Source organism: Microcebus murinus, chromosome 27, assembly GCF_040939455.1.
Source record: "Microcebus murinus isolate Inina chromosome 27, M.murinus_Inina_mat1.0, whole genome shotgun sequence".
Classification (NCBI taxonomy): domain Eukaryota; kingdom Metazoa; phylum Chordata; class Mammalia; order Primates; family Cheirogaleidae; genus Microcebus; species Microcebus murinus.
In genome coordinates, this window is record NC_134130.1 from 3,401,271 (window position 1) to 3,427,183 (window position 25,913).

Sequence of the window (25,913 nt, forward strand, 5' to 3'; positions counted from 1 at the left end):
ATTTGCCAATATTATTATTGACTGGCATTTTTAAGAAGAAATACATTTTGCCTTATGGCTGAGCCCCCGAGGCATGCGTGTACCTGAAACCGAAGTTTCACGCAACAAGATTTACTCTTGGCTGTTTCCTTCGACTCTGAGCTTTTCTATTTCCACCCCCTTCCCCTGCACAAGGGGGTGCTGGTGGGGGTGAGGGTGGTGCTAAACCAAACTTTTTGAGGGCAGAGGTGGGGTGTTGCCTGTGTTCTGACGATTGCCCAGTTATTACAAGAACAGGCTTCCTGTCCTCCACAAATGTCTGTGACATCATCTGTCACACTGGGGCATTCGATACGTATTTGTTGAATGAATGGGGGGAAAAAATGAAATGTCATCGAATAGTCCATAAAGGAACAAAGCTATTACTAAAATATACTCCACCCCTGAGCCCCTGTGTTGAATTTACAAAAAAGCAAAGATGGTTTTAAGACAACCTTTGTGAAAGCACTCAATGATGCCTGTCAGCTGTCCTCACCCAGCGGTTGGACTATTTGGTGGTTGGACTATTTGGTGGCAGAATCATGCAACTGATCAATAGCATTGTTTATTGTCTAGCAGAGGCTTTTGAAAAACCATCCCTTCACATATTGATCTATTTTTGTGTGTATGCTGAAAACATTTAACATCTACTTTTTTAGTAATTTTGAAATGGCCAGTGTCTTATTGTTTATTGTAGTAACCATTCTGTACAAGAGATCACTAAGACATACTTTTCCTGTCTAACTGAAATCTTGTTCACTTTGATCAACATCTCTCCACCAAGTAGGAGGCAGCCAGAGTTTGGCATATAGTTGTCAAAGTATAGTCTTCAAAGAGTTAAAAACATGACTCATATGCAAAAAAAAAAAAAAAGAGAAAAGTTGAAGAACACAGGTGAACACATTTATTTACCCCATTAGCGAGGGAACAGCAGGATGGTAGAGCTGAAACATTTATGATCACTGAATTAAGATGGCAACATGAGATATGAAGCCACTTAATGCTATACAGGGCAATACAACTGTAATCCTTGGGGATCCTCTTTTCTATCGGATAAAAGCAGTTTGCAGCATATCCACGTATAAGTAAATGTCTGAATTCCCAGAGTCTAGGCACTAATCTAAATAGTAAAATCAATCACTAAAATGGGGATTGGTAAACTATCTGGCCCACCATCTGTTTTTATAAATAAAGTTTTATTGGACACATCTGAGCCCATTCATGTACATATGTCTGTGGCTGCTCTTGCGGCATAATGGTAGAGTTGAGTCATTTCAGCAGACACTGCGTGGCCTGCAAAACCTCAGATATTTGCGTGTGGCCCTTTACAGAAAAAGCTCAACAACCCATGCGCTGGAGAATTCAGCAATCCTCACATGGGCCTTTTAGACAGAGCTCCAGGATAAAATCAAAACGTCTCGCAGTCAGCCTCTGGTCTTCTTGGCAATTGTTGGATAATTTTGCTTAGCATTGTCTAGGCCGGAAGGGTTATATGTTTGAGAAGTTTTTGTTAGGCCTTTGATGACGCCTCTTTTGAATGAAAAGACTGACCCTGTGATGCAGCCCCACCTCGGGAAACGGGCCCCTTCCCGTTCTTGCAGGTGCTCTTGCCAGAGAGCGTGGGAGTTTGTGGACCTCGGGGCATTGTTGTCTGCCTTATATATTGCTTCCTGCCATTGAGTTCCAGCCACCAGGTTCCCACAGACAGATCAGTATAAGTGATGATGATGATGATGATGATGATGATGATGATGATAACAATCCCCCCCCCCGTAGCTAACTTCTATCAAGCTTTAAAATATGTCCGTCAAAGAATCTGATGTTTTATAACCACGTCACCCTGCTTAGTTCTTGCAACAGCCTTAAGAAGGGGGGGTGCGAGGTTCTCATTTTACAGATCATAAAACTGAGGCCACCATGGGGTCTTCAAAAGAAATCTTGATGGTGTACCAGCTGGGTGGTGCTGGACACTGTGTCACCAACGCTGAATGCACGTCACCCCTCCTCCCTGTCTGCGTGAATTCTGTCCACTGCCAGGGTTTCTCTTCTGACCCAGGAAGGCCAGGCTCGGGGCCAAAAGATGAAGATTCCAGTCTTGGCCCTTTGGTGTCTCAGCTAGGTTGTTCTTTCTTGCCTCTGTGAGATGCAGCAAAGGTTTCTCACCCTCTGCCCCACCGGGGTCTTTGTTAGATTTAAGTTAAGAATCTAATGAGTGGTATATAAACCCACAAAATCCCAAACACAGACATCGGTGGGTTCCCTGCCCCCACCCTGCTCCTATTAGAGTTTTTTTTTTAAATTCTTTTTGGATCTATGTAAAAAAAAATGAGAATATTCACCTGCGTGTGTATACTGCAGATTTTGCAGGGAGTTTGTGGAGCTCCTGTGACCAGAAGTTCTTGAATGAGTTCTTGAGCCACTGACTGAAAGTGGGGACTTGGGACAGCTCCAGAGTCTTGCCTTTCTCCTTCCCTCTCTCTAAATGGACATGTGTCTGCTAAACTCCTACTGGGGCCGGGCTCTGTGTGAGGGCCTGTGTGCTGTGAATGGAGCAGACAGGGCCCTGTCCCCAGGGCCTCCCATCTAGACAGTCAGTCAACAAGCAGCCAAGATAATTTTCCCAGAGCGATAAGCTCTGTAAGGAAAAGGCAGTAAGACAACGTGTTAGAACATGGGTCGACAAGGATGAGCAACTTCTGCTGGGGAGGTCAGGGAAGGTCGTTGGAAGGAGTTTAGCGCTGGAGGATAAGAAGGAGCCAATCGTGAGGGGAGGAGGGGTGCTCTAGCCAGCCAGAACAGGGCAAGCAAAGGTCCTGAGGTAGGAAAGCCTGGGAGAGAGTGTGGAGGGTGCAGAGAGGAGGCCACTGTGACTGCTTCCTGGGGCTAGAAGAGGGCTTGGTGAGACCAGCGGGGATTAGACCCTACTGGGCCCGGAGGCCTTGGCAAGGAGTGCATTTTCATTCTGCAAGCTCCAACTGTCCAATATAGGAGACAGTAGCCACCTGTGGCTATTTGAAATGGAAATTCACATGTCCTATGCACATAACAAAATATCACATGTACCCTGTAAGTATGTAAAATACTACATATTGATAAAGTATTTTTTAAAAAAATTGAAATAGATTTTTAAACAAATTCGGATGAAATGCAGTTAAACGTTTTGCTCCTCAGTGTGTGTTGAAGGCCTTGTATGCTATCGGTGGGAATGCAAAATGGTGCAGCTTCTGTGGACAGCGGTTTGGTGGTTCATCAAAAAATTAAAGACAGAATGACCATGTGATCTAACAATTCCGGTTCTGAGTCTATACCCAAAAGATTGGAAAACAGGGACTTGGAGAGATATTTGTATGCCCCTGTTAATAGCAGCGTTGTTTACAATACTCAAAAGGTGAAAGCAGCCCCAGTGGCTATCCACAAATGAATGGATTCATGGAAGGAAACTCTGACATAGGCTATAACCTGGACGAACCTTGTAGACCTTATGCTCAAAGAAATAAATCAGTCATGACAGGACACAAAGTTCACTCACAGGAGGTCCCTAGAGTCGTCAGATCCACAGAGACAGGAAGTGGGTGCCAGGGGCTGGGGAGAGGGGTGGGGAGTGAGTGTTTCATGGGGACAGAGCTTCAGTCTGGGAAGATGAGGAAGTTCCGGAGGTGGGGGGGTGGTGATAGTTGCACGACAGTGAGAATGTGCTTAATGCTGCTGAACTGTGCACTTAAAAAATGGTTAAGACAGTGGATTTTATGCTGTGTGTATTTCACTACAATTAAAAAAAAAATTAGTTTCTCAGTGCCACTAACCACATTCAATAGCCGCGGAGGAGAAGTGGCTACCGTGTTGGACAGCCACAAATAAAGAACACTTGTGTCATTGCAGAAAGTTCGAACCCGACAGTGCCGTTCATATGCAGATGTGGCTTCTTGGGGCCACTTCTGTCCCCTGGGTCTGGCCGGCGGGATCCACTGGGTGCCGGGAAGGCAGTCACAGAGCCTGAGGATGTAGGGTGACGAATGAACACTTCCCGGCTTCCAAACCACATTTCAAACCATTCGAGGAGTGAGGGAAGGGAAGCTGTTTATATAGCCAGGGGCTGTCTAGCCTTGGAGAACTGTCCATGGATGTTTGGGGACAGCCCAAGAAAGGAGGACACAGTCCAGATGCCCAGGGGGGACCCAAATCAAGATGTATTAATAATTAGGAAGAGATGAGTAGCAAGGCCTCAGGGAGCAAAGTCCAGCTACAGTGGACACATTCGGTCACATTGAAGGAGAAAGTCCCTCCCGCCACAAGCTCTGTCCACTGGTGGTGCCCTCACTTGGAGAGCCTTCTCCTTCCTTCCCCTTCCTTATCTACTTTTCATCCTTCACGCTGCAGCAGGAATGTCACCTCCCCTTACACCTCGGCAAAGTGCTCGTGCAATTACATGTTTCCGTGTTTAAATGACGAGCATGCCTCCTGCGTTAGACTCTATTCTCCCAAAGGCAGGGTCTGCGGCCACCTTTTCTTCCCACAGTGGCTGCGGAATCTCGACTAGTGCAAGCCAGTACCTGTTGAGGCAATGGATGGCTTTGGGGCAACTTACATAACCTCCCTGTGCCTTGGTTTCTCCATTTGTAAAATGAAAAAAAAAACAAAAAAAACGGAGATGACAACATACCTCCTTTACAGTTGGGGAGCAGGCTGGTAGGAACCGATTGTGAAATTTTCAGGAAATTTGCAAGCTACTTGTTAAACACAAAAATACTCTTAAAAATTGAATGATACAAACTGCCATGAAACGAATTATGTTACAAAGGTAATAAATCCACAAAACTCACCACTTGCTACATTTTTTCCTACTATTTGTGCTCTTGAGGCTAGATACTACTTTTCCATCTGTTGTAGATACAATTGTATCCACTGTTGGAAACACTATTTAGTGGGGTGCTACTGTGTATCTCTTGCCAGCTCTGTGTTTAGTGACTTCATGTTGGGAGACTGAAATGGACCAGGGCAGGAGAATTTGCACCGTGGAAATTGGCAAATGCTATACAAGTCAGGGCCTCTCTGTCACCCTCCTTCCGGCAGTTGCTAAAATGTTTAGGAACACACCACTGGTTTAGGGACTTAAATGAGTTAATAGATGTGTATGGCGCGTGCAAAGCGATGTAAAAGTGCACCTGTTATCGTCATTATTTTGCCTGGCTTCTTCTCCCTCATCCAGAAGTGTTGCATGTGCAGACAGGAATCGGGCAAAGCCATCAACAGCTATGTTTTCTTTCTCTCTCCAGTTTGCCCAACCATCTGTAAGTCACACGGCTGCACCGCCGAAGGCCTTTGCTGTCACAGCGAGTGCCTGGGCAACTGTTCCGAGCCCGACGACCCCACCAAGTGTGTGGCCTGCCGCAACTTCTACCTGGAGGGCAGGTGCGTGGAGACCTGCCCACCCCCCTACTACCACTTCCAGGACTGGCGCTGTGTGAACTTCAGCTTCTGCCAGGACCTGCACAACAAATGCAAGAACTCGCGGAGGCAGGGCTGCCACCAGTATGTCATTCACAACAACAAGTGCATTCCGGAGTGCCCCTCTGGATACACGATGAATTCCAGCAAGTGAGTCCTGGGTGTGGGTCTTGTGAGGGGGGTGGGCAGGGAGGCAGCAAAGAGGAGGGCGAATGTGGGGTTGGTGATGGCAATGTTGCCTGTTAAAACTGTGTGCAAAAACAGAGTTAATTGGCTATGAGTGAGGTTGCTGGTCTCAGATGCTATTTTTGCCCCTTGTTTTGGTCCTGGGCTCTGGAGCAGGGGTCAATAACCTTTTTCTCTACAGGGTTAGATAGTAAATATTTCTGACATCTTGTACACCAGTGCTAAGCTTTCCCTGCTCAGCTTCAGAACAACAACAACAAAAACAAAAAAAAAAAAAAAAAAAAAAAAACCATAAAAGAAGTCATTGGTTTCCCCTGAAATCGTCCTTGTGGCCTGTCCTCAGTGATGTAGCTGCATCCTTATAACAAGAATGTAGCTGAGGTTTTTCACGTCTTCCCCGATCTATAGCTGGGTGGTGTGCCCAGATTAGCCCGGAACATAGTGACTCAAGGAGGAAGAGACACTCTGCTACATAATTTCCAGGGCTTTGCTGTTCTCTGAAGGGTAGTGCAGTCAAACCATTTCCCACCATCTGGGTGAGAAATAGCAGAGCTTTCTCTCTTTGGCGATGAGTCAGGTTTCCTACGCACATCGCAGACTTTTTGTTCATGTTGTCAGCTTCTTAGATGAGCTATTTTGGTGTCTCGGGGCCGTAACCGAGTCTAAAAAATCTGTTTCCTGCTTTTTGTGTTGAGGTTAAAAGAAAAAAGAAAAAGAAAAAAAAAACACACCGCAAAACAACACAAAAACAAATCAGAAACAGACACACGCAGAGGTCAGCCTTGAGCTGACCTGCTTACGTAAAAAATCTTCCTCTTCAGACTTGAGAATTAGCCAAGCGAGCATGTTCTGGTGGGAAATTATATTTCCCTGGGTGGGAAGGAAAAACAATCTTTAATTTCAGTTCTTAGGAGGTTCTCTTCTCATGTTTGTGCAATCTGTAAGTACAATATGTTTTGTTTTACTTGTTTTTGATAAAAACCTATCAAGTGGCTTTGTTGGCCCCAAATAATCCTCTATAAAATCACCTTTGCACGCCAGACAGAAATTTTTTTTTTTTGAAGGGGGAGTGGCACCAGTTTATTAGTAAGGTTAGGAAAATGATCATATTCCTTTTGATTCATTTCTCCTTCCCCCCTCCCCACATTTGAAATAAAGAGTGAGTATTATGGTCTCCCGGTGAGATGTTTGTTTGAAAGATATTGGCCTTAAATGAAAGGCCATTTTCCCCTTGTCCTGACAAAGGCCTGAGAAATATCATAACCTCCTTTGATATTCTTGCTTATGGTATAATCGACCCTAGAACAACAACAGCAACAACAAAACAAAACAAAAAAAAAACCCTAAGGAATCACCAGCACACCTTTTGATGCCTGGGACCTTTATTAAAAGGAAGAAAAAACAAAGTGGGAGATGCTAGCAATGACGTATCATGGCAGTGTTTTACTTTGTAGGTTTTTTTTAAATAATGTAAAATTTTTGCTTCCAAGGCTTTCTTCTTTTGTCTTCTGAAAGACTGTATAGTCCTGTCGCATTTTGCTAATGTGGTTTGATATCAAATAAGGCCAGATATGTTTTCTTCCATTCCGGTTGCTTATCTGGGACACAGTTCTTGCTGTTTTCAGGGCAGAGTTCTGGGAACCCATGTGGCTTCATTAAAAGGTCCCGCTGTCTGTCGTCTGTCTCCCGGCGTCCCAGGGTAACCGATGAGAACGGTGGGGTGTCCTTTCCTGGGAAGTGGAGGACCAGATATTTGGGGTGAATGCTGAATTTTTGATGAGTGTGAGGGGTCCATTGGGAAGGAGGGGGAAATCTCCAAAATCTTTGACTCTTTTCTTGCCTTCCTCTTATGGCCAAAAGCTCGGCACCTGTCCCTGCAGCCAGATCATCAGAAGAATGAGAACAAGTGGTTTGAGGAGGAGGAAAGAGAAGTTTATTACTTTGCCAGCAAAGGAGGAAAAACGGTAGACTCTCATCTCGAAATCCAAATTTCCTGAACATAAGCAGAAATAGAGAGCTTTGAAAGGGAGGGCCCTCAGTTCTAGGCTACTGTGTTAATAATGACTCTAATGATTCTAATCGTTCCATCTTGGCCTAAGACAAAGCCTGTGACCTCCCCCATTGGGAGGCTGGTGCCAGGCCTGGGATGGCTGAGCTATCTCCTTTAACACAAAGAACAGAACACATTACCTGCCCCTCCCAGGGTTTTTTTGGTTTTTTTGTTGTTTTTTTTTTTTTTTTGAAACTCTGTTGCCCAGGCTGGAGTGCAGTGGCATCATCATAGCTCACTGCAGCCTCCAACTCCTGAGCTCAAGTGATCCTCCTGCCTCAGCCTCCCAAATAGCTAGGACTACAGGTGCACATCATGAAGTCCAGCTCATTTTTAAATTTTTCGTAGAGATGGGGTCTTGCTTTGTTGTCTAGGCTGGTCTCGAGCTCCTGAACTCAGGCAATCCTCCTGCCTCAGCCTCCCAGAGTGCTAGGATTACAGGTGTGAGCCACCTCACCTGGCCTAGCTGATATTTTTATTGTCACCTTATGTATTCACCCCAACCAGATTATAAGCTTCCCAAGTGTATCAGTTAGCTCCTGCTGTGTAACAGAATCACCCCAGTGCTTAGTGGCTTAAAACACACATTCATGAGTTTTGATGATTTTGTGGATTGACTGGTGGTTTGTCTGGTCAGGGCTGGCTTAGCTATGGCTGATAGTTTAGGATAACCTCTCATGCCTTAGACGGCCAGCTAGGCCTCTCTCATGAGATCTCTCATCCCAGCAGCCAGGAAGGGCAGTCCTCAATGTGCAAAAATGCTTGTTAAGCCTCAACTTGCATCGCATTGGCTAATATCCCATTGGCCAAAATGAGTTATATGGCCAACCCTAGCTCCAGCAGGTGGAGAAATGAACTCCCTTTTTGGTAATAGAAGCTGCAAAAAAAAAAACTTGTGGCCATTTCTGATTTCTCACTGGGAAAGTAGATTATCTGTTTTGTTCACGAGTGTGTACCTGCAACTGACAACAGGAGCTGGCAAAGGGCCAGAGAGTAAATATTTCCAGCTCTGAAGGCCATATGGTCTCTGTTACAGCTACTCCACTCTGCCTTTGTAGTGTGAAACCCAGCTTAGGTGATACAGTAACCAGTGGATGTGGTCGTGTTCCAATATAACATTATTTGCAAAAAAAAAAAAAAAACAAAAAAAACAGGTGGCCAGCTGGATTTGGCCCATGGGCTGTGGTTTGCCAACCCCTGCCTTAGATTGTCACCTGCCACATAAGTGCTGAGCCAATAAAAGAACCCAAACATTTGGTCCCTCTTTCGTTTCCACCCCCAGCTGTTCTGCCCCTAACTGTGTGGGGTGCAGCACCATTCTGACAATAACCACCTGGAGCCGGCTTTAAACTCTGAGAGTTCAAGGCTCAGGCCCCAAAAGACTTGCCGAACTTCGGACACCAGCTGCACTCCGGGGATTCCCTGGCCACTTCCGACCCACTGGCTATAGATTTGGGGGTTCCCGCAAAACCCTTTGGGTTTGATAATTAACTAGAACGACTCACAGAGCTGCAATAAACCTGCCATAGTTATAGTTATAGTTTTATTATGCAAGATACACATAGGGTAAGGTCTGGGAGAGCCCTAGACACCGAGCTTCCATATTCTGTCCCTGTGGAATCAGGGTATATCACCCTTGGGCATGCGATGTGTTAGCCAGTGGGGAAGGAGAGGAGAGGAGAGGAGAGGAGAGGAGAGGAGAGGAGAGGAGAGGAGAGGAGAGGAGAGGAGAGGAGAGGTTGCACACCACTGAGCTTCAGTGTGCAACGTTTTTATTGGGGTCTCCTTCTTTAGGCATGATTGTTTGAGTCATTGGCCATGCGATTGCCCCAGCCAGCCCCCATCCCCTCCCTGGGGGTCAGGTGGCTGGCAGCCCCAATCCTGTCATCCCATGGTTGGACTTTCTGGTGATCAACTCCCATCCTAAAGTGTCTGAGGGCCCACCACAAGTCACCTCAACATTCCTATCACTCCTAACATAGGCATGCCTCTCTCTCAGAAATTTCGGAGGGTTTTGGAAGCTTTATGCCAAGAACTGGGATAAAGACCAGATGCATTCTTTACTGTACTGTGATTCCAAAAAATCATTCTGAAGAATTGGATACATGGGGGTGTATGCAAATGACAACAGTAGCAACAGCGACACCACTCATAAAAATGGTCATAGCAAGGAATAGCATTTGTTTTCTATGTGCTTTATGTGGTGCGTGTCATCAGTCTTGGTCACAACCTGTGAGCTTGGTAGTGTCATTATCTCCATTTTGCAGATGAGGAAACCAAGACTGTCACAGTTGGGAATCTTGTGGTTTCATGTGGCAGAACCCCAACTCAAACTGGCTTAAGTAAGATTAAAGGAGTTTAGTGGTGCCCACAACCAAAAAGTTGAGGGGACTGCTTCAGGTATGGCTGTATCCAGGAGCTCTTGTAATGTGCATGATTGGTCTCTTTCCATCCTTTGGCTTTATTTTGCTTCTCTGTTGGTTTTAGTCTCAGGCAGGTTCCCCCTCACCCCTCACCCTCACCCCATGCCAGCAAGATGGCAACACTCTCCCATATACTCTGGAAGGAAGACAATTTCTCCTTCTAGGAGATTGTCACACAAAACCCTCATTGCACTGACTTGGGTTGCGTAGCTGCCTCCGAACCCTCAGAAAGGGATAGAAGATGCCGCTCAGTGTGGCTTGGATCCTGTGCCCCGGCTGGGCCTAGAAGGGCTCTGCCAGCTGAGAACTGACCTCAGGGACCCACGTGGGGGAGCGCTGGCTCCCAAATTCACAGGAGGTTGTTGTGAATTTGAGGACATCAGGCTGTACGCGAGCAAAGCCAAAAGCTGCCCAGGCCACCTGCCTGTCAAATGTGGGGTCACGTTGCAGCAAAGCCCGCTCAGAACGACAAACGTCCTGTCTCCTTGGGGCAGAGGGCTAAATCCGCCACATCGAGCTAGCAGCGTCCATTCGGCCACTTTGGCATCCGTGGTGTGAGTCCCATGTCGGGCTCGCCGTCTCAATGTCACGGCACAATTCCCATCGCCGTGGTAACAGTGCGGGTCCCATCGCTTCGGTGTAATGCACAGGGCAGACCGTGGTCCTGTCCCCGTGGGGTGCGGTGTGGGTCCCCTCACCTTGGGGTACAGCAGGCGTCTTGTCCTGTCACTTCGGGGTGCGGTGTGAGGACCTGCACCGTGGAGTGACAGCGTAAGTCGGTCTCTCGAGTTGGGCTCTTCTCTGTGGTTGCTTTTCTGCCTTCCCTCCCCAGGGGCTCGCGGCCATGTCCAGGGACATTTCGGGTTGTCACAGCTTGGGAGAAGGGGTGCCACTGGCATCTAATGGGTGGAGCCTGGGAATTGGGCTCAGCATCCCGCAATGCACAGGATGACCCACCTCCTACCCCCACCCCCCAGCGGGGAATTATGTGGCCCCGAATGTCAACAGTGCTGAGGCCGGGAAACCCTTGCTCAGTCAGGATAGCAGCACAAATCCGTCACTTGGGACCCCACGTAGTGACGTCGTGTGCTGTCTGCCTCGGGGGGAGGGCCCCTGTGTGCCCTGACCCCTCACCGTCTCTCTCTGTCTTTGCTCGTCCTCAGCTTGGTGTGCACACCGTGCCTGGGCCCCTGTCCCAAGGTCTGCCACATTCTGGAAGGCGAGAAGACCATCGACTCGGTGACATCCGCGCAGGAGCTCCGAGGATGCACCGTGGTCAACGGGAGTCTTATCATCAACATCCGAGGGGGCAGTGAGTGCTCTGGGTTGGGGGGAGGGCGTCCTGCCAGGTGCCGTGTCCCCGTGAGCTGTGACCTCAGCCCAGGCTCTAGCCCATCACTCAGCGGCTCTCCCATTGGTACTGACTCTCATTTTCCAAGTGGGAATTAGGGGGCATTAGCAATCTGCACTTTTTTTGTTGTTTTTTTTTTTTTTTTGTGAGATAGGATGTCACTCTGTCACCCAGGCTGCTTGAGTGCCATGGTGTCATCACAGCTCACTGCAGCCTCCAACTCCTGGGCTTAAGCGATCCTCTTGCCTCAGCCTCTGAGTAGCTGGGACTACAGGTGCACACCACCACGCCTGGCTAAGTTTTTAATTTTTTTTGCTAGAGACAGAGAGGGTCTCACCGTGTTTCCCAGGCTGACCTCCAACTCCTGGCCTCAAGCGATCTCCCGCCTCAGCCTCCCAAACTGCTGGGATCGCAGGCATGAGCCACCACACACTTGGCCGGCATTTTTAACGATCAGGCAACATGCCCATAGCAGGTCTGCAGACCATGTTTCTGGAAATACCAACTCAGGCAAAAAAGGCGTTCCTTTGTTTATTTATTTGGTAAACATTTATTGAATACTCTCAGTGAACAAGGCAAAGTCCTCTCCATGATGGATCTTGCAAAAAACCCCAAATCAATGCATGACGTAAGGTAGAAAAAGCTCATCGGAGGAATGGGGGGAGGGGAAAGCAGCAACGTTTTTCTGTAATGGGTCATGGAAGGAATAGATTCAGCTTTGCAGGCTGGACAATCTCCGTCGTAACTAATTGGCTCTGCTGTTGTCGTATGAAAACGGCCATAGACAAGTGTCAGCCAAGGGGTGTGGCTCCATTCCAATAAAACTTTATTGACAAAACAAGTGGGATGTGGCCACTGGGCTGCAGTTGCCCAACCTCTGCAACACAGAACAAAAGGGGTTGCTGTTTTAGAGATGTTTCTGTGCGTGGGGAAGGCTGGTTTGAGATAGTGATGGAATAAGCCAAGGAAATATACGGAGGAATAATATTCTGGGCAAACGAGGCAGCCAGTGCAAAGGTCCTGAGGCAGGTGTCTGCTTGGCGTGTTTAAAGAGTGGTAAAGAGCTCAGATTGTGTTCTCAGCACGAAGGGTTTTGAGCAGAGTATGTTGAAATCGTCCACAGTCTATAGAGGTCACGTCCTCACCACGGAAAATGACGGGAAGAATAAAATATTCCTGTAGGAACTCACTGCATGTTCTCTCCTTTCCTTAGACAACCTAGCAGCTGAACTAGAAGCCAACCTCGGCCTCATTGAAGAAATTTCAGGGTATCTAAAAATCCGTCGCTCCTACGCATTGGTGTCGCTTTCCTTCTTCCGGAAGTTGCATCTGATTCGAGGAGAGACCTTGGAAATGGGGTACGTGAGCCCAGTTCTGTGTGTGGGGCCCAAGGGCTACATAGGAAGTTTGCGAATTAGAAAAACTTGGGTTTTGTTATATTTTTTTTCTTTTTAACAAACAACAAAAAAAACATCATTAGGAGAAAGTTCCCGGCAAAACCTTGGGAGAGAGACGAACTGTGTTGGAATGTGCGCTTAATGGTCTATCCAGCCAAAAAAAAAAAAGAAACCCATAAGAGCTGTGCTGTGGTCATTCTTGAGAAACCAAGGAGGGAACAGCCCAAATTTTGTGCCCAACCTCTGAGGGTCCCGGCTGGAATTTGCTCAGTGGGGCGTCCTGCCATCGGGGCTGCGTCGTGAGGGGCGAGGGGCATGTGGCACGTGTGAAATGGAGCTTCCCTCCTTCTTTCCGTTGTCTCTCCTCATTCCCTGGATCCCTTCCTCTCCAGGTCCCACTGACTCTGTTTCAGTCGGTAAAACCGCAGAAACGCAGACTAGCTGAGCTGGGCGCAGACGGAAGTCATGATACCTTGTGGGCAAAAAGTCTGAGGAAGGCCATTTGGCGACACTGTCCAAGACCCAGGTTTAGGCCGGGCACGGTGGCTCATGCCTGTAATCCTAGCACTCTGGGAGGCCGAGGCGGGTGGATTGCTTGAGGTCAGGAGTTCGAAACCAGCCTCAGCAAGAGTGAGACCCTGTCTCTACTATAAATAGAAATTAATTAATTGGCCAACTAATATATATAGAAAAAATTAGCCGGGCATGGTGGTGCATGCCTGTAGTCCCAGCTACTCGGGAGGCTGAGGCAGGAGGATCATTTGAGCCCAGGAGTTTGAGGTTGCTGTGAGCTAGGCTGATGCCACGGCACTCACTCTAGCCTGGGCAACAAAGCAAGACTCTGTCTCAAAAAAAAAAAAAGACCCAGGTTCTTGCCGACTTGTTGCTCTGCATGGTCGCAAGATGGCTGCCTCACCCCCGCCCTCACAGCTGCAGAACAGGCGGGAAATAGAGCAAGAGACAAAGGGTGCTTTGTAGCCGCGTGATACATGGCTAGTGGCTTCTGTGTTGAACAACACAGGTCTAGATTCTTCCCTTTTCCCATTCGTTATGTGCTGGTGGCTCACTGATTCTTCTAAAGCACAGGTCTAACCAAGTCACTGAGCTGACATAAAACCTTCAGTGACTTCCTTCTGCCTACCAAGGAGGAGTGCTCGTTCCTGGTCTTGGTCTGGCATGCAGTACACTGGAGGGTGTGGTCCATTGCAGTTCTCTAACTACTTCCTGTCACCTGTCAACCGAAGCAGGTTACTTTGCTCTTCCGTTGGGCTCGGCTCAGGTGCCTCTGTGTCTTTAGTCATTCCCTTCTGCAAAAACCCGTTTCCCAATCCATCACAGTCTTACCACTGCCCTTCAACACTAGGCTCACTTCCCCAGCCATGAAAACTTCCCCAACTTCCCATCATCTCCATTCAACAAATATTTATTGAGTGTACACCAAGCAAGTGGTTAGGTCTGGGCATGTAGCCTGGGACAAGACTGACTCCAGGCATGTCCTTACCATCTTGGAGTTGGAGGGGACCAGCGGTTGGATGCTCAGGGGTGTGTGTGTGTGTGTGTCTGTTTCCGCAGGAGCTACTCCTTCTACGCTTTGGACAACCAGAACTTAAGGCAGCTCTGGGACTGGAGCAAACACAACCTCACCATCACTCAGGGCAAACTCTTCTTCCACTATAATCCCAAACTCTGTTTGTCAGAAATTCACAAGATGGAAGAAGTCTCAGGAACCAAAGGGCGCCAGGAGAGGAATGACATCGCCCTGAAGACCAACGGGGACCAGGCGTCCTGTAAGTGGTCCCGCCCCGGGGCTCCCGGTTTGGGCACCAGAAAACATAACCACCCTCCTTCATCCGCCCCGCTGGCCCCCAGGGGCACCTCACTGCCCCCTAGTGAGATACGATGACTCGTTGCGTGATAGGCTTTCGTATTGAGGACAGGTTTCGAAACATCTCATGGCTGTGTTTGTGGCACCAAATACAGTGCCTGATAGCAGAGGATGCCACGTGAACATGACATGAATGGATGAGTGAATGAATGACGCCTCCTTGTAGATGCTTCAGGCTCAGCGCTGAGGCCAAGGGCTTCAAAGTTGAGTAAATGTCTGTGTCAGCCTGTGTCTTCGGGAGAGCAAATGCCAAGTCGGAGGTAGAAATGCAAAAAAAGTGTATCGAGGGCCCGGTGCCTTGGCTCACGCCTGTAATCCCAGCACTCTGGGAGGCCGAGGCAGGAGGATCGCTTGAAGTCAGGGGTTCGAGACCAGCCTAAGCAACAGTGAGACCCCGTCTCTACTAAAAATAGAAAAATTAGCCAGGTGTAGTGGCGTGTGCCTGTGATTCCAGCTACTACTTAGGAGGCTGAGGCAGGTGGATCGCTTGAGCCCAGGAGTTGGAGGCTGCATTGAGCTATCATGACAACACTGCACTCTAGCCTGGGCGACAGAGCGAGACTCTGTCTTAAAAAATATATATATTGAGGGTAAAGCGCTAGAAAAGAGGGGGAGAGCCACCTGATAAGTGTGGGTCTGACCTCTATGAACAGAGAGGGGGAAGGAAAGAGGACAGGACAGCATTGCATCCATGAGCATCTTGGCCAAGCCCAGAGGGAGCTCAAGGCAACAGTTGTCCTGAATTGGGTAAGAACAGGCAGGCGCCCCCTCCAAGCTCAGTCATGGTTGGGGGCCGTCCAAGGAAAGCCAGGCTCTGGCTTGAAAGCTGTAGCAGGTCCTGCGGTTTGTGCAGCGGGAGACTGACTGTCTGCAGACTGCACTCCCCCAACACATCCTGGGCAGCGAGCTTCCAGGGGGGCTTCGGTGACACCCTTCCTTCCGGGAGGGGTGAGTTCCTCGTGGCAAAATGTAGTGCAAGGAGAGAGCGAGGTTGGGTGTATAGTTTCGGAGAGGGTTTGCATCCTAGGCAGAAGCAATGATTCCCATGTGTCTCTCTAAGCTGTCTAAACGCGTGCGGCCTGGGTTTACCTGCGCTGGGGTTGCATCCTCTGCCGTATGAGCCTTGCACATAAGTCCCCGTGCAAGACACGGTTGTATCGGGAAGAACATGACTCTTGCAAGTCCCTTCTGGTAACTCTTAGCCAGTTGTCCTCGCTGTGACTGTGAGTCCGGGCTCCTACCCCTGTGTGCATGACAGCCACCACGTCCAGAGAGAAGGTGTGGGGGCAAGGAAGGCGACTTTATTCAGAGAGTGGCGTGTGGTGCGAGCTCAGACTTGGTTCTGTCGTGTGGGCACAGACTGCTGTGACTCGGCTGAGTCCCTGGCAGGGTAACTGGCTTGCGTGTGCACGGCCAAGGTGCACGGCTGGCTCCTGCACACTCAGAAAGACCAGACCCATGAAAGGAAGAGCAGACCGATCTCTCCCTCCCTGCAGCCCCTGAAGGAAGTACGGGAGCACGTGCTTTGGCCTGAAACTGACTACTCCATACTGATGGTGCCTGGGTCTTTTTTTTTTTTTTTTTTTTTAACTTTTCTAGGTGAAAATGAATTACTTAAATTTTCTTACATTCGGACATCTTTTGACAAGATCTTGCTGAAATGGGAGCCGTACTGGCCCCCCGACTTCCGAGACCTCCTGGGCTTCATGCTGTTCTACAAAGAGGCGTAAGTAGAGGAGGGAAGGGATGGGAAATGGTGTAGAGACGATGGCAGGATGGCGCGGCGCTTGCTGCACCTGCGCCTTCATCCCTGGGGCTCCTTTCTGTCTCCTTCCTGCTCCTACTTTCATACCCACCATGGGCTCCTTTTTACGATCTTGCCCGTTGATGGCGTGCACAGGCAGTGACGTCCCCTTTTGCTAAATGCCTGAAACGAGGTGGGGCGTGGTGGCATACACCTGTAGTCCCAGCTCCTTGGGAGGCTGAGGTGGGAGGATCATCCGAGCCCAGGAGTTGGAGGCTGTAGTGAGCTCTGATGATGCCGCTGCACTCCGGCCTGGGTGACAGAGTGAGACCTTGTCTCAAAAATAGGATGTAAGTTCCCCGGGGCCGACCGCACAGTGCTCTGGGTGATAGGCACTTAAGGGTAACCACTGTCCCCTGCTGTGTCTTGAAAGCCCTTATCAGAACGTGACAGAGTTCGACGGGCAGGATGCGTGTGGCTCCAACAGCTGGACGGTGGTGGACGTTGACCCGCCCCTGAGGTCCAATGACCCCAAGTCGCAGAACCACCCTGGCTGGCTGATGCGTGGTCTCAAGCCCTGGACTCAGTATGCCATCTTTGTCAAGACCTTGGTCACCTTCTCAGATGAACGCCGGACCTACGGGGCCAAGAGCGACATCATTTATGTCCAGACGAATGCCACCAGTGAGTGTGTCTTATGACTTTGAATTTTCAAGTTGTAAGAAAGGCTTCGTTGCATGGTTATTGGCTTTTAAAGGAGCTGGGTATTGGGGCCACGCACAGTGGCTCACGCCTGTAATCCCAGCACTCTGGGAGGCCGAGGCTCGAGGATCACTGGAGGTCAGGAGTTCGAGACCAGCCTGAGCAACAGTGAGACCTCATCTGTACCAAAAATAGAAAAATTAGCCAGGTGTGGTGGCTTGTGCCTGTAGTCCCAGTGACTCGGGAGGCTGAGACAGGAGGATCGCTCGAGCCCAGGAGTTGGAGGCTGCAGTGAGCTATGATGATGCCCACTGCACTCTAGCCCAGGGTGACAGAGTGAGACTCTTAAAAAAAAAACCCAAAAAACAAAAAACACACAAAAAATTAGCTGAGTATTGAGGCTTATATTTTCAGAAGACAAGGAAGTTCCCAATAAGGCACTTGGGGGGAATGTATATATTTTTCATCCTGTCATAGAAGAATTTTCAGATATTTCACAACATAGAAAGAACAAACCCATGCAGCCCCACCCAGTGTCAACCTTTGGCCGTTTTAGTTTCATCTCTACTCGTCTTCCGTCTTCCCACTTAGTGTCACTATCTTTTTGGGGGGCTGGAGTGTTTCATAGCAATTTAGTTATATTTTTATAAAACCTAAGTCTTCCTCCCACAGCAGTAGTTCTCAAATGGGGAGTGGAGTTGGCAATGACCAGGGACATTTTTGGTCACGGCTGGGGAGACGGGACTCCTGGCCTTTATGGGGGGGCACAGGACACCCCCCTTCCCATGACAAAGAATTGTCCAGCCCCGAACGTCAAGAGTGTTGAGGGTGAGAAACCCTGTCTTGCAGGACCGAGCCTAAACTTTACGAATCGGCCTTACCTCCTTCACCTGGTGCCCTCTTAGCAGCACCAGAAGATAATAGTACAGCTTCCAGAAACTTCCAGCCTCCAGGTCTTTGTACCTCCGCGCCCTCCCCAGCTCCCTCAGCCGCCTCCTGTCTGGAGGGGCAGGTTTTGCGGCACCCAAAGACGGTGCATTTTGGGGGGAATGTCAGATGCCAAGCACGCTGACACGATCCAGTGGCTTCATGACACAGCCTGTGACCGGGTTCCCGGCGGGGCACACGTTAATCAGGAAACGTGCGTTTACGGGTCTCTTCCCGCTGTCTTCTCTTCCCCCAGTATCATCTCCGGTGCCGGGAGTGGAGAGAGCTCGGCGCCTCGTGGGGGCTCAGTGTGTGTGGCCTAAACACGGGTGAATGAATGGTGCAAATGGACGGAGATTTGGAACCCCACGCCCCGACTGGGTGACCGTCCCCTGCGTCTTGTCCCGGTTTCCCACGGTGTTAAATAACACTGCAGTGAACATCTCCGTGATTTCTTCCAACGTGTGTGTGTGTGTGTCCGTGTGCGTGTGTGAGTGTGTGCCCTCCCTTCTCACGCCCACCCGACTCTCCCTCATGGTGGCCCTGTCCCCTTCGTCCTTTGCAGACCCGTCCGTCCCCCTGGACCCGATCTCCGTTTCTAATTCCTCGTCCCAGATCCTTCTGAAGTGGAAGCCGCCCTCGGACCCCAACGGCAACATCACGCACTACCTGGTTTTCTGGGAGAGGCAGGCAGAAGACAGCGAGCTGTTCGAGTTGGATTATTGCCTCAAAGGTGAGCGGGGCGGGGCAGGGGGTGGGGGGTGGGGGGGAGGGGCTGTGCCGGGACCCGCGGGGTTCACATGCGCGGTGGGTCCACTTTGCTCCGATTCTGGGCAGGCGACTCTCCCTTCCCAGGTCCCAGTGTCTATGCAAACGTGCGCACACACTCTCCATTCCGTCTCATACAAACACACACACACACACACACACACTTTTTTTTTAGTGTATTATGGGGGTACAAGTGTTAAGGTTACATATATTGCCCATGCCCCCTCCCCCCCTCGAGTAAGAGCTTCAAGCGTGTCCATCCCCCAAACGTTGCACATGTCACTCGTTGTGGTTGTATCCACCCATCCCCTCCTCCCCCCTCCCACCCTCCCGACACCCGATAGATGTTACTCCTATATGTCCACTTGGGTGTTGATCCGTTAGTACCAGTTTGCTGGTGAGTACACGTGGTGCTGGTTTTTCCATTCTTGAGATACTTCACCTAGTAGAATGGGTTCCAGCTGTATCCAGGAGTATACAAGAGGTGCTAGATCACCATTGTTTCTTAAAGCTGAATAGAACTCCATGGTATACATATGCCACATTTATTAATCCACTCATGAATCGATGGGCACTTGGGTTGTTCCCACAGCTTTGCGATTGTGAACTGTGCTGCTATAAACATTCGAGTGCAGGACACACACATTTTTAAAAGCCGCCACACAAGCACACACTCCAAAGGTGCATGTCCAAGCCAGATATTTCCTAATTTCTTATATCTTGCCACCATTTCCCTCTGGAATTTTCTCCTCTTCCGTTTCCTTCCTCCTCCTCTCCCTTTCTTCAGCCTCCTCCTCCTCGTTCCCTGCTCACACCAACCGGGATGCAGCTGTGTGAACCCACCAAAGACTCTTCTGTGCAGAGCTAGAGACACAACCTGTTGTGTTGAGGGGTTACAGACGGAGTTGGGGAAGGACTGTGGCCCTACTGAGACCCTTTAGTTCTTAGGGTTGGAGGCAGCAAGGAGCGATCATCCCCTCGCCCCCTTCTGAACTTTCAATTAAAATTTTATACTAATGACAATTTTTTTAAAGTCTTAATCTTGTTTATGTAATGGGCTTCCATCCACCTGAAGGAAAATGGAAAAATAGTTGAAGTCCCAAACTAGTGTGTATACATTAAAGTTTTTTTAAAACAGGGATTTTTTTGTTTGTTTGTTTTGTTTTGTTGCTTTTTTTTTTTTCTTTGAGACAGAGTCTCTCTCTGCTCCCCGGGCTAAAGTGCCGTGACGTCAGCCTAGCTCACAGCAACCTCAAACTCCTGGGCTCAAACGATCCTTCTGCCTCAGCCTCCCGAGTAGCTGCGACTACAGGCATGTGTCACCATGCCTGGCTAATTTTTTCTATATATTTTTAGTTGTCCAGCTAATTTCTTTCTATTTTTAGTACAGATGGGGTCTCACTCTTGCTCAGGCTGGTTTCGAACTCCTGACCTTGAGCAATCCGCCCGCCTCGGCCTCCCAGAGTGCTAGGATTTCAGGCGTGAGCCACCACACCTGGCCAAAGCAGGGTTTTTAAAAACAAAGCAAAACAAAACAATTAGGGGGCTGGGTGAGGTTGGCTCATGCCTGTAATCCCAGTACTTTGGGAGGCCGTGACAGGAGGATCACTTGAGGCCAAGGGTTCGAGACCAGCCTGGGCAACAGAGCAAGATCCCATCTCTACAAAAAGTAAAATAAATAGCGGAGGGTAGTGGGGTGCACCTGCAGTCCCAGCTATTCAGGAGGCTGAGATTAGAGGATGGCTTGAGCCCAGGAGCTGGAGGCTGCAGTGAGCTGCCATGACGCCACTGCACTCCGGCCTGGGCGACAGAGTGAGACGCTGTCTCAAACAAACAAACAAAAAAGACACAACAAACTCCCCTCCTCCACCCACCCAACCAGAGAAGCCACAGTCACTATTTTTCCCTTTAGTTTAGGTTTGTTTGTCTTGATTTCCCTTTTTCGAGATATTTTCAGTTAGTGATAATATCCTTAGCCCATGACCTTGGAGGAGAAGGCCAGGGGGCGTCACCGGCCGGGCGGGGGCCCAGAGCCCAAGGTCTGCTCTTGGCTCGGCCCCTGACCTGCTGTAGGGTTTTGGCCGAGTCCCCGACCAAGTCACCATCGACCTCCTTTTTGGGAGAAGGGGCGGGAGGCCAGACCGTCTCCGGGAGCCGTCCCAGCTCTAAGATCAGGTGCTATATGTGTGCCTGTGACATCAGACCCGGATTGCAAATGTGATTTATCTCCTCCGCGGCTTTATATAACTCCGGGGCGAGTCCAGGCTGCGGGCTCTGCTGCAAGCTCTGGCCCCGCCTCAGAGAAACCAAAGCCACCCGCCAGCCAGCCAGCGCAGCCACCGGCGACTTCAGTCGAAGCTTTCCATTCCTTTTTACTCTGAAAGCCTAAATCTCTCATTACCCCCGGGCTGCTTAAACATGGTTTTCTTTGCAAGGATCACAGAGTTTATGTAATTAAAAGTAAACTTACTAAGGACAAACACTGCGTGGCTCCACTCCCACTCCCAGGAGGTCCCCTGGAGGTGTCAGATCCACAGAGCCAGGAAGCAGGGTGCCGGGGGGCTGGGGAGGGGGCGGGCAGGGAGTGTTTCATGGGGACAGAGCTTCGGTTTGGGAAGACGAGAAAGTTCTGGAGACGGAGGGTGCTGACAGTCTCGGCACAGCACTGGGAGCATGCTTTGTGCCATAGAACGCACACTCGGAAATGGTTAAAATAATAAATTTTACGGGGTGTGTATTTTACCACAATAAAGAAAGAATCACACACTAGGGATAGTAATAAGATGTGACTACTGGTCGTGATCAGTAACCTGATATATATATATATATATATATATATATATAGAGAGAGAGAGAGAGATAGATAGATAGATAGATAGATAGATAGATAGATAGATAGATAGATAGATTGTGTGTGTGTGTGTGTTTCAAATTGTGGTAAAATACACGTCCCATAAAATTTATTATTTTAACACGTGCTGACCCGTGGCATGAAGCGCATTCACGCTCTGTGCACCCTCCACTTCCAGAACCTTCTCTCCTTCCCAAACTGAAACCTAGCCCCCAGGAAACACCCCACCCCCTCCCCAGCCCCCTGGCGCCCCCCCCACCCCACTCTACTTCCTGTCTCTGCGCATCCGACCACCGCAGGGACCTCAACGTCATCACGCTCTGCCATCAGGGTCTCAGAAAAGCCACGGGCTCCCCGTGTTTCACACAGCGCATTCTAGAAAGAGGACGCGGCGTGATACTTCTCTGCCTTACCGAACATCTTTCTCTCTAGGAAACCCGTCCAGAGCCCCCCTTCCTAAGGCAGCCCTGCATTTTTCTTCCATGTGTAGCGTTGCAACTAGCTCCTCTCAGAGTTAGCCCAGCCAGATCACTCTAGGAACAAATGTCAGAAGCGTTTTCTGAAGTCCCTTGTAGGCTTTGAAAGCCGGATAAGTAACTTGGGCTTCCGAGTGGGTGCTTACTATGCACTCCACGGTACTTGACACGTTCGCTTATTGCTGATTGTCTACAGCCAAGGGATTGACGGGAGGGGAAAATGGCATTTCTTTTGCTTGGTAGACAATGCCAGCAGACGCCAGCCCCCTCCCACCCCCCACCCCCGAGGGCTGGCGGCAGGTGGGGGTGAATTGGAGGGGGCTGTCGTGGGCTTTGCCCGTGAAGAGTCAGGTCCTGCAAGAGGCGTGGCTGGGCTCACCCCATGTGTGGGTCACCAGAGCCCCCCTGGATCTGGCCTCAGGAGTTTTGTATTTTCAGAACCGCTAACCTTGCAAAGGTGGTGGCATTCTTTTTCTTTTTCCTCTCTCTCTCTCTCTTTTTTTTTTCTTCAATTTTTATATTCCATTTTCTGTGCATATTTGATACATTTCTTCTTCCCTCTCCTCCCATGTCTCTAGTTCAGAGTGTTTCTGCCCTGTTGTCATCATCCGGGGTGGGGTCATTCTCCGGGGCACGGGCCGTGCTGTGCGCTGCAGAGTGTTGAGTGGGGTCTCTGGTCTTCTAAGAGCAGCCCTGGCCAGTCCTGGCAGCCACACATGTGTCCAGATGTTGCCCAGTGTCCCTGGCAGGTGGCAGGAAGGGGAACAAACTTGCTGCTGGGCGAAAACCACTCACTAATCGAGTTTCCTTTCGGGATCGGCGCAGGGACCGCTTAGAATTGCGAGTGGAACTCGGCCCCAGGCTCTGCGTCAGCCCGGCCCCTCCGAGAAGGCTCCTTGTCGCCCCCCCCCCCCCCGTGGGCGCGTGCGTTGCCAACAAGGACGTGCACCCCCTTCTCTCCGCCTGCCTCTAGGGCTGAAGCTGCCTTCGCGGACCTGGTCGCCCCCGTTCGAGTCCGACGACGCGCAGAAGCACAACCAGAGCGAGTACGAGGACGCGGCGGGCGAGTGCTGCACCTGCCCCAAGACGGACTCGCAGATCCTCAAGGAGCTGGAGGAGTCCTCGTTCCGGAAGACGTTCGAGGATTACCTGCACAACGTGGTCTTCGTTCCCAGGTCAGGGCTCACGCGGCGCCGGGCTCTCCGAGCGGGAGCGCACCCGTCGGCTTGGGGTCGGGGGTCATCGTGGAAGGGCCGGGGCAGAGGCCGGAGGGTGACCCAGCGCCCAGGGGACGGCGGGCGGAGGCCGAGCCTCCGATCAGAGGCCGCGCCGGGGAGGAGGAAGAGGTCTTGCGATTTTCACGGGAACCTTAGCAGGAACTGCGAAGGTTCATCTATCTTTACCTTTCCTGAAAGCAAAGACACTTAGGTAAAAGGCACAGCCCCACGACCACGCACCACTGTTTTTTTTTTTTAAGACTAATTTGTGCTAAAACAGGAACACACACACAAAAAAGGGAGTAAAGTTTGCAAAACTCAACATTTGTCTTTCTCATCTCTCCTGAACCGGGTCTCCGAGTTCCGAAACAAACGCTATCTGGTTATTGAGGCCAGTCCTGAGACATGCCTTTCTGGCACCCTGTGCTTGATTTATCGCTGGGTCTTAAACTCACCGTATTTTCTCTTTTTTTTTTTATTTGTGTAACCTTCTCATCCTTCTGGAACTTTCCACAGCATCATCTAAAACCCAGAGACATCTCTTATTTAAATATATTGGATTTCCTTTAGTGAGTGAAGGGTCTTGATCAGTACATCTGATTTACTGAGAGCATCAGCAGTAAAAGTGGCTCTAGACTTTATTTTTTATTATTTTTTAGAGACAGGGTCTCACTCTGTCGTGCAGGCTGGAGTGCAGTGGCGTCATCACAGCTCACTGCAGCCTCCAACTCCTGGGCTCAAGCCATCCTCCTGCCTCAGCCTCCTGAATAGCTCAGACTACAAGTGTAACCACCACGTCTGGCTAATGAAAAAAAATTTTTTTTTTGTTTAGAGATGGGATCTTGCTATATTGCCCAGTCTGGTCTCGAACTCCTGGCCTCAAGCGATCCTCCTGCCTCAGCTTCCCAAAGTGCTGGGATGACAAGCGTGAACCACCATGCCTGACCACTCTAGACTTATTCATCTATCTTTACCTTTCCTGAAAGCAAAGACACTTTGCACATCCCCATGACCATGCACCACTATTTTTTTTAAGACTAATTAGTGCTAAAAACAGGAAGAGACATTTACGAATACAGGGTGGACGGGTTCTTCCCATGCACATTTCTCTGCTTTAGTGCCCAAGAGGCAGAAGAGCAGAGTAGATCCCGGCCGGGGGGCTCTCGAGACTGACCACCTGGGGTCCCTGCTGTCTTGTGTACCAGCGTGCATGGGGCGGTCACTTCACCGCTCCCTGTGCCTCAGTTTCCCCATCTGTAAAATGGCCATAATAAGCATTGCTGTCTTTTAGGGCTGTGAGATTAAACGAGTCACACAGAGATCTTCAACCTCGACACTGTCCACATTTGGAACCAGATCGTTCTCTGGGGCGGGGCGTCTAGGCAGCGTAGGGTACTGAGTGGTGGCCCCGGACTTGCCCCATTTGATGCCCATAGTTCCTCTTCCACACCCCACCCCAGTCATGACACCCCAAAATACTTCAGGAATTGCCAAGTGGCCCCAGGACTTTGAGTATGTATCAGTGTGCCCGTAGCTGGGCCCCTCCCCCACATCGCCTTTGTCTGCCTTCCCCTAGAACTTGGGTGGGTGGCGGCCCAGAAATGGATGGAAACCGCAGACAGAGCAGGGTTCTAAAATGTGTCTGTTCAAACATCCCCCAACGCTACGCGTCTGAGTAGACTTTATCCCAGAACCATCAGTATGTCATGTTCCCTTTGGTTTTTTCTTTCTTGCTTGCATTTTCCCCCTGTGACCCTGAGTCCAAAGGAGCATTCAGTGGTACAGCCCAGGTGTCAAGGCGGTTACTGTTTTACCCGTTTTAAAAACAAAATGCTGCCGGACTTGGGGGAATGGCTGAGTTAGTCCGTGTTGTCTCAAGGTAGTGAAATTAAAGGCGAGTGCAGTGGCTCACGCCTGTAATCCCAGAACTTTGGGAGGTCCGGGCAGGAGGATCACCTGAGGCCAGGAGTTTGAGACCAGCCTGGGCAATAGAGCAAGACCCCACCTCTGCAAAAAATAGAAAAATCAGCCAGGTGTGGTGGCACGTGCCTGTAGTCCCAGCTACTTGGGGGAGCCAAGGCGGGAGGATCGCTTGAACCCAGGAGTTGGAGGCTGCAGTGAGCTGTGATGATGCCACTGCACTCCAGCCTGGGCAACCAAGCAAGCCACTGTCTAAAAAAAAAAAAAAAAAGCAGTCAAGTTTGACATCCCAGGGGAACCCCAGCAGGTAAGTCACTGGGAAATGACTTTCTCCAGTTTTTCTCCCCTCCTTTGGCTGGAACAGGGGAAGGTGTAGTTCACGGTCAAAGGCAGGGCCCTCTTGCACAGACAGAACGTGGCCTCCAGGGGTCAGGCAGTCTGCCCAACGAAGTTGTGTGTGTCCTCAAAGCGGTTGGTTTTCTTTTCACAGAAAAACCTCTCCAGGCACTGGCGCTGAGGACCCTAGGTAGGACTTCCCGCGGGCGGCCCCCGG

At 49.9% G+C, this 25,913-nt stretch overlaps 1 protein-coding gene across 2 annotated transcripts in view; it reads left to right on the top strand.

Annotated features, from left to right (window-relative positions):
• INSR (insulin receptor) overlaps positions 1-25,913 on the top strand; it is a 115,413-nt gene that overhangs the window by 65,633 nt on the left and 23,867 nt on the right. Inside the window, exons 3-11 of one of the 2 annotated variants that reach the window (XM_075998132.1) lie at positions 5,292-5,613; positions 11,286-11,434; positions 12,687-12,831; positions 14,443-14,657; positions 16,355-16,481; positions 16,933-17,183; positions 18,694-18,861; positions 23,197-23,398; positions 25,851-25,886. In XM_075998132.1, coding sequence (XP_075854247.1) covers positions 5,292-5,613; positions 11,286-11,434; positions 12,687-12,831; positions 14,443-14,657; positions 16,355-16,481; positions 16,933-17,183; positions 18,694-18,861; positions 23,197-23,398; positions 25,851-25,886 — 1,615 coding nt within the window. The remainder of the gene's footprint in view (positions 1-5,291; positions 5,614-11,285; positions 11,435-12,686; positions 12,832-14,442; positions 14,658-16,354; positions 16,482-16,932; positions 17,184-18,693; positions 18,862-23,196; positions 23,399-25,850; positions 25,887-25,913) is intronic. The other variant, XM_075998133.1, reaches the window with a different exon arrangement.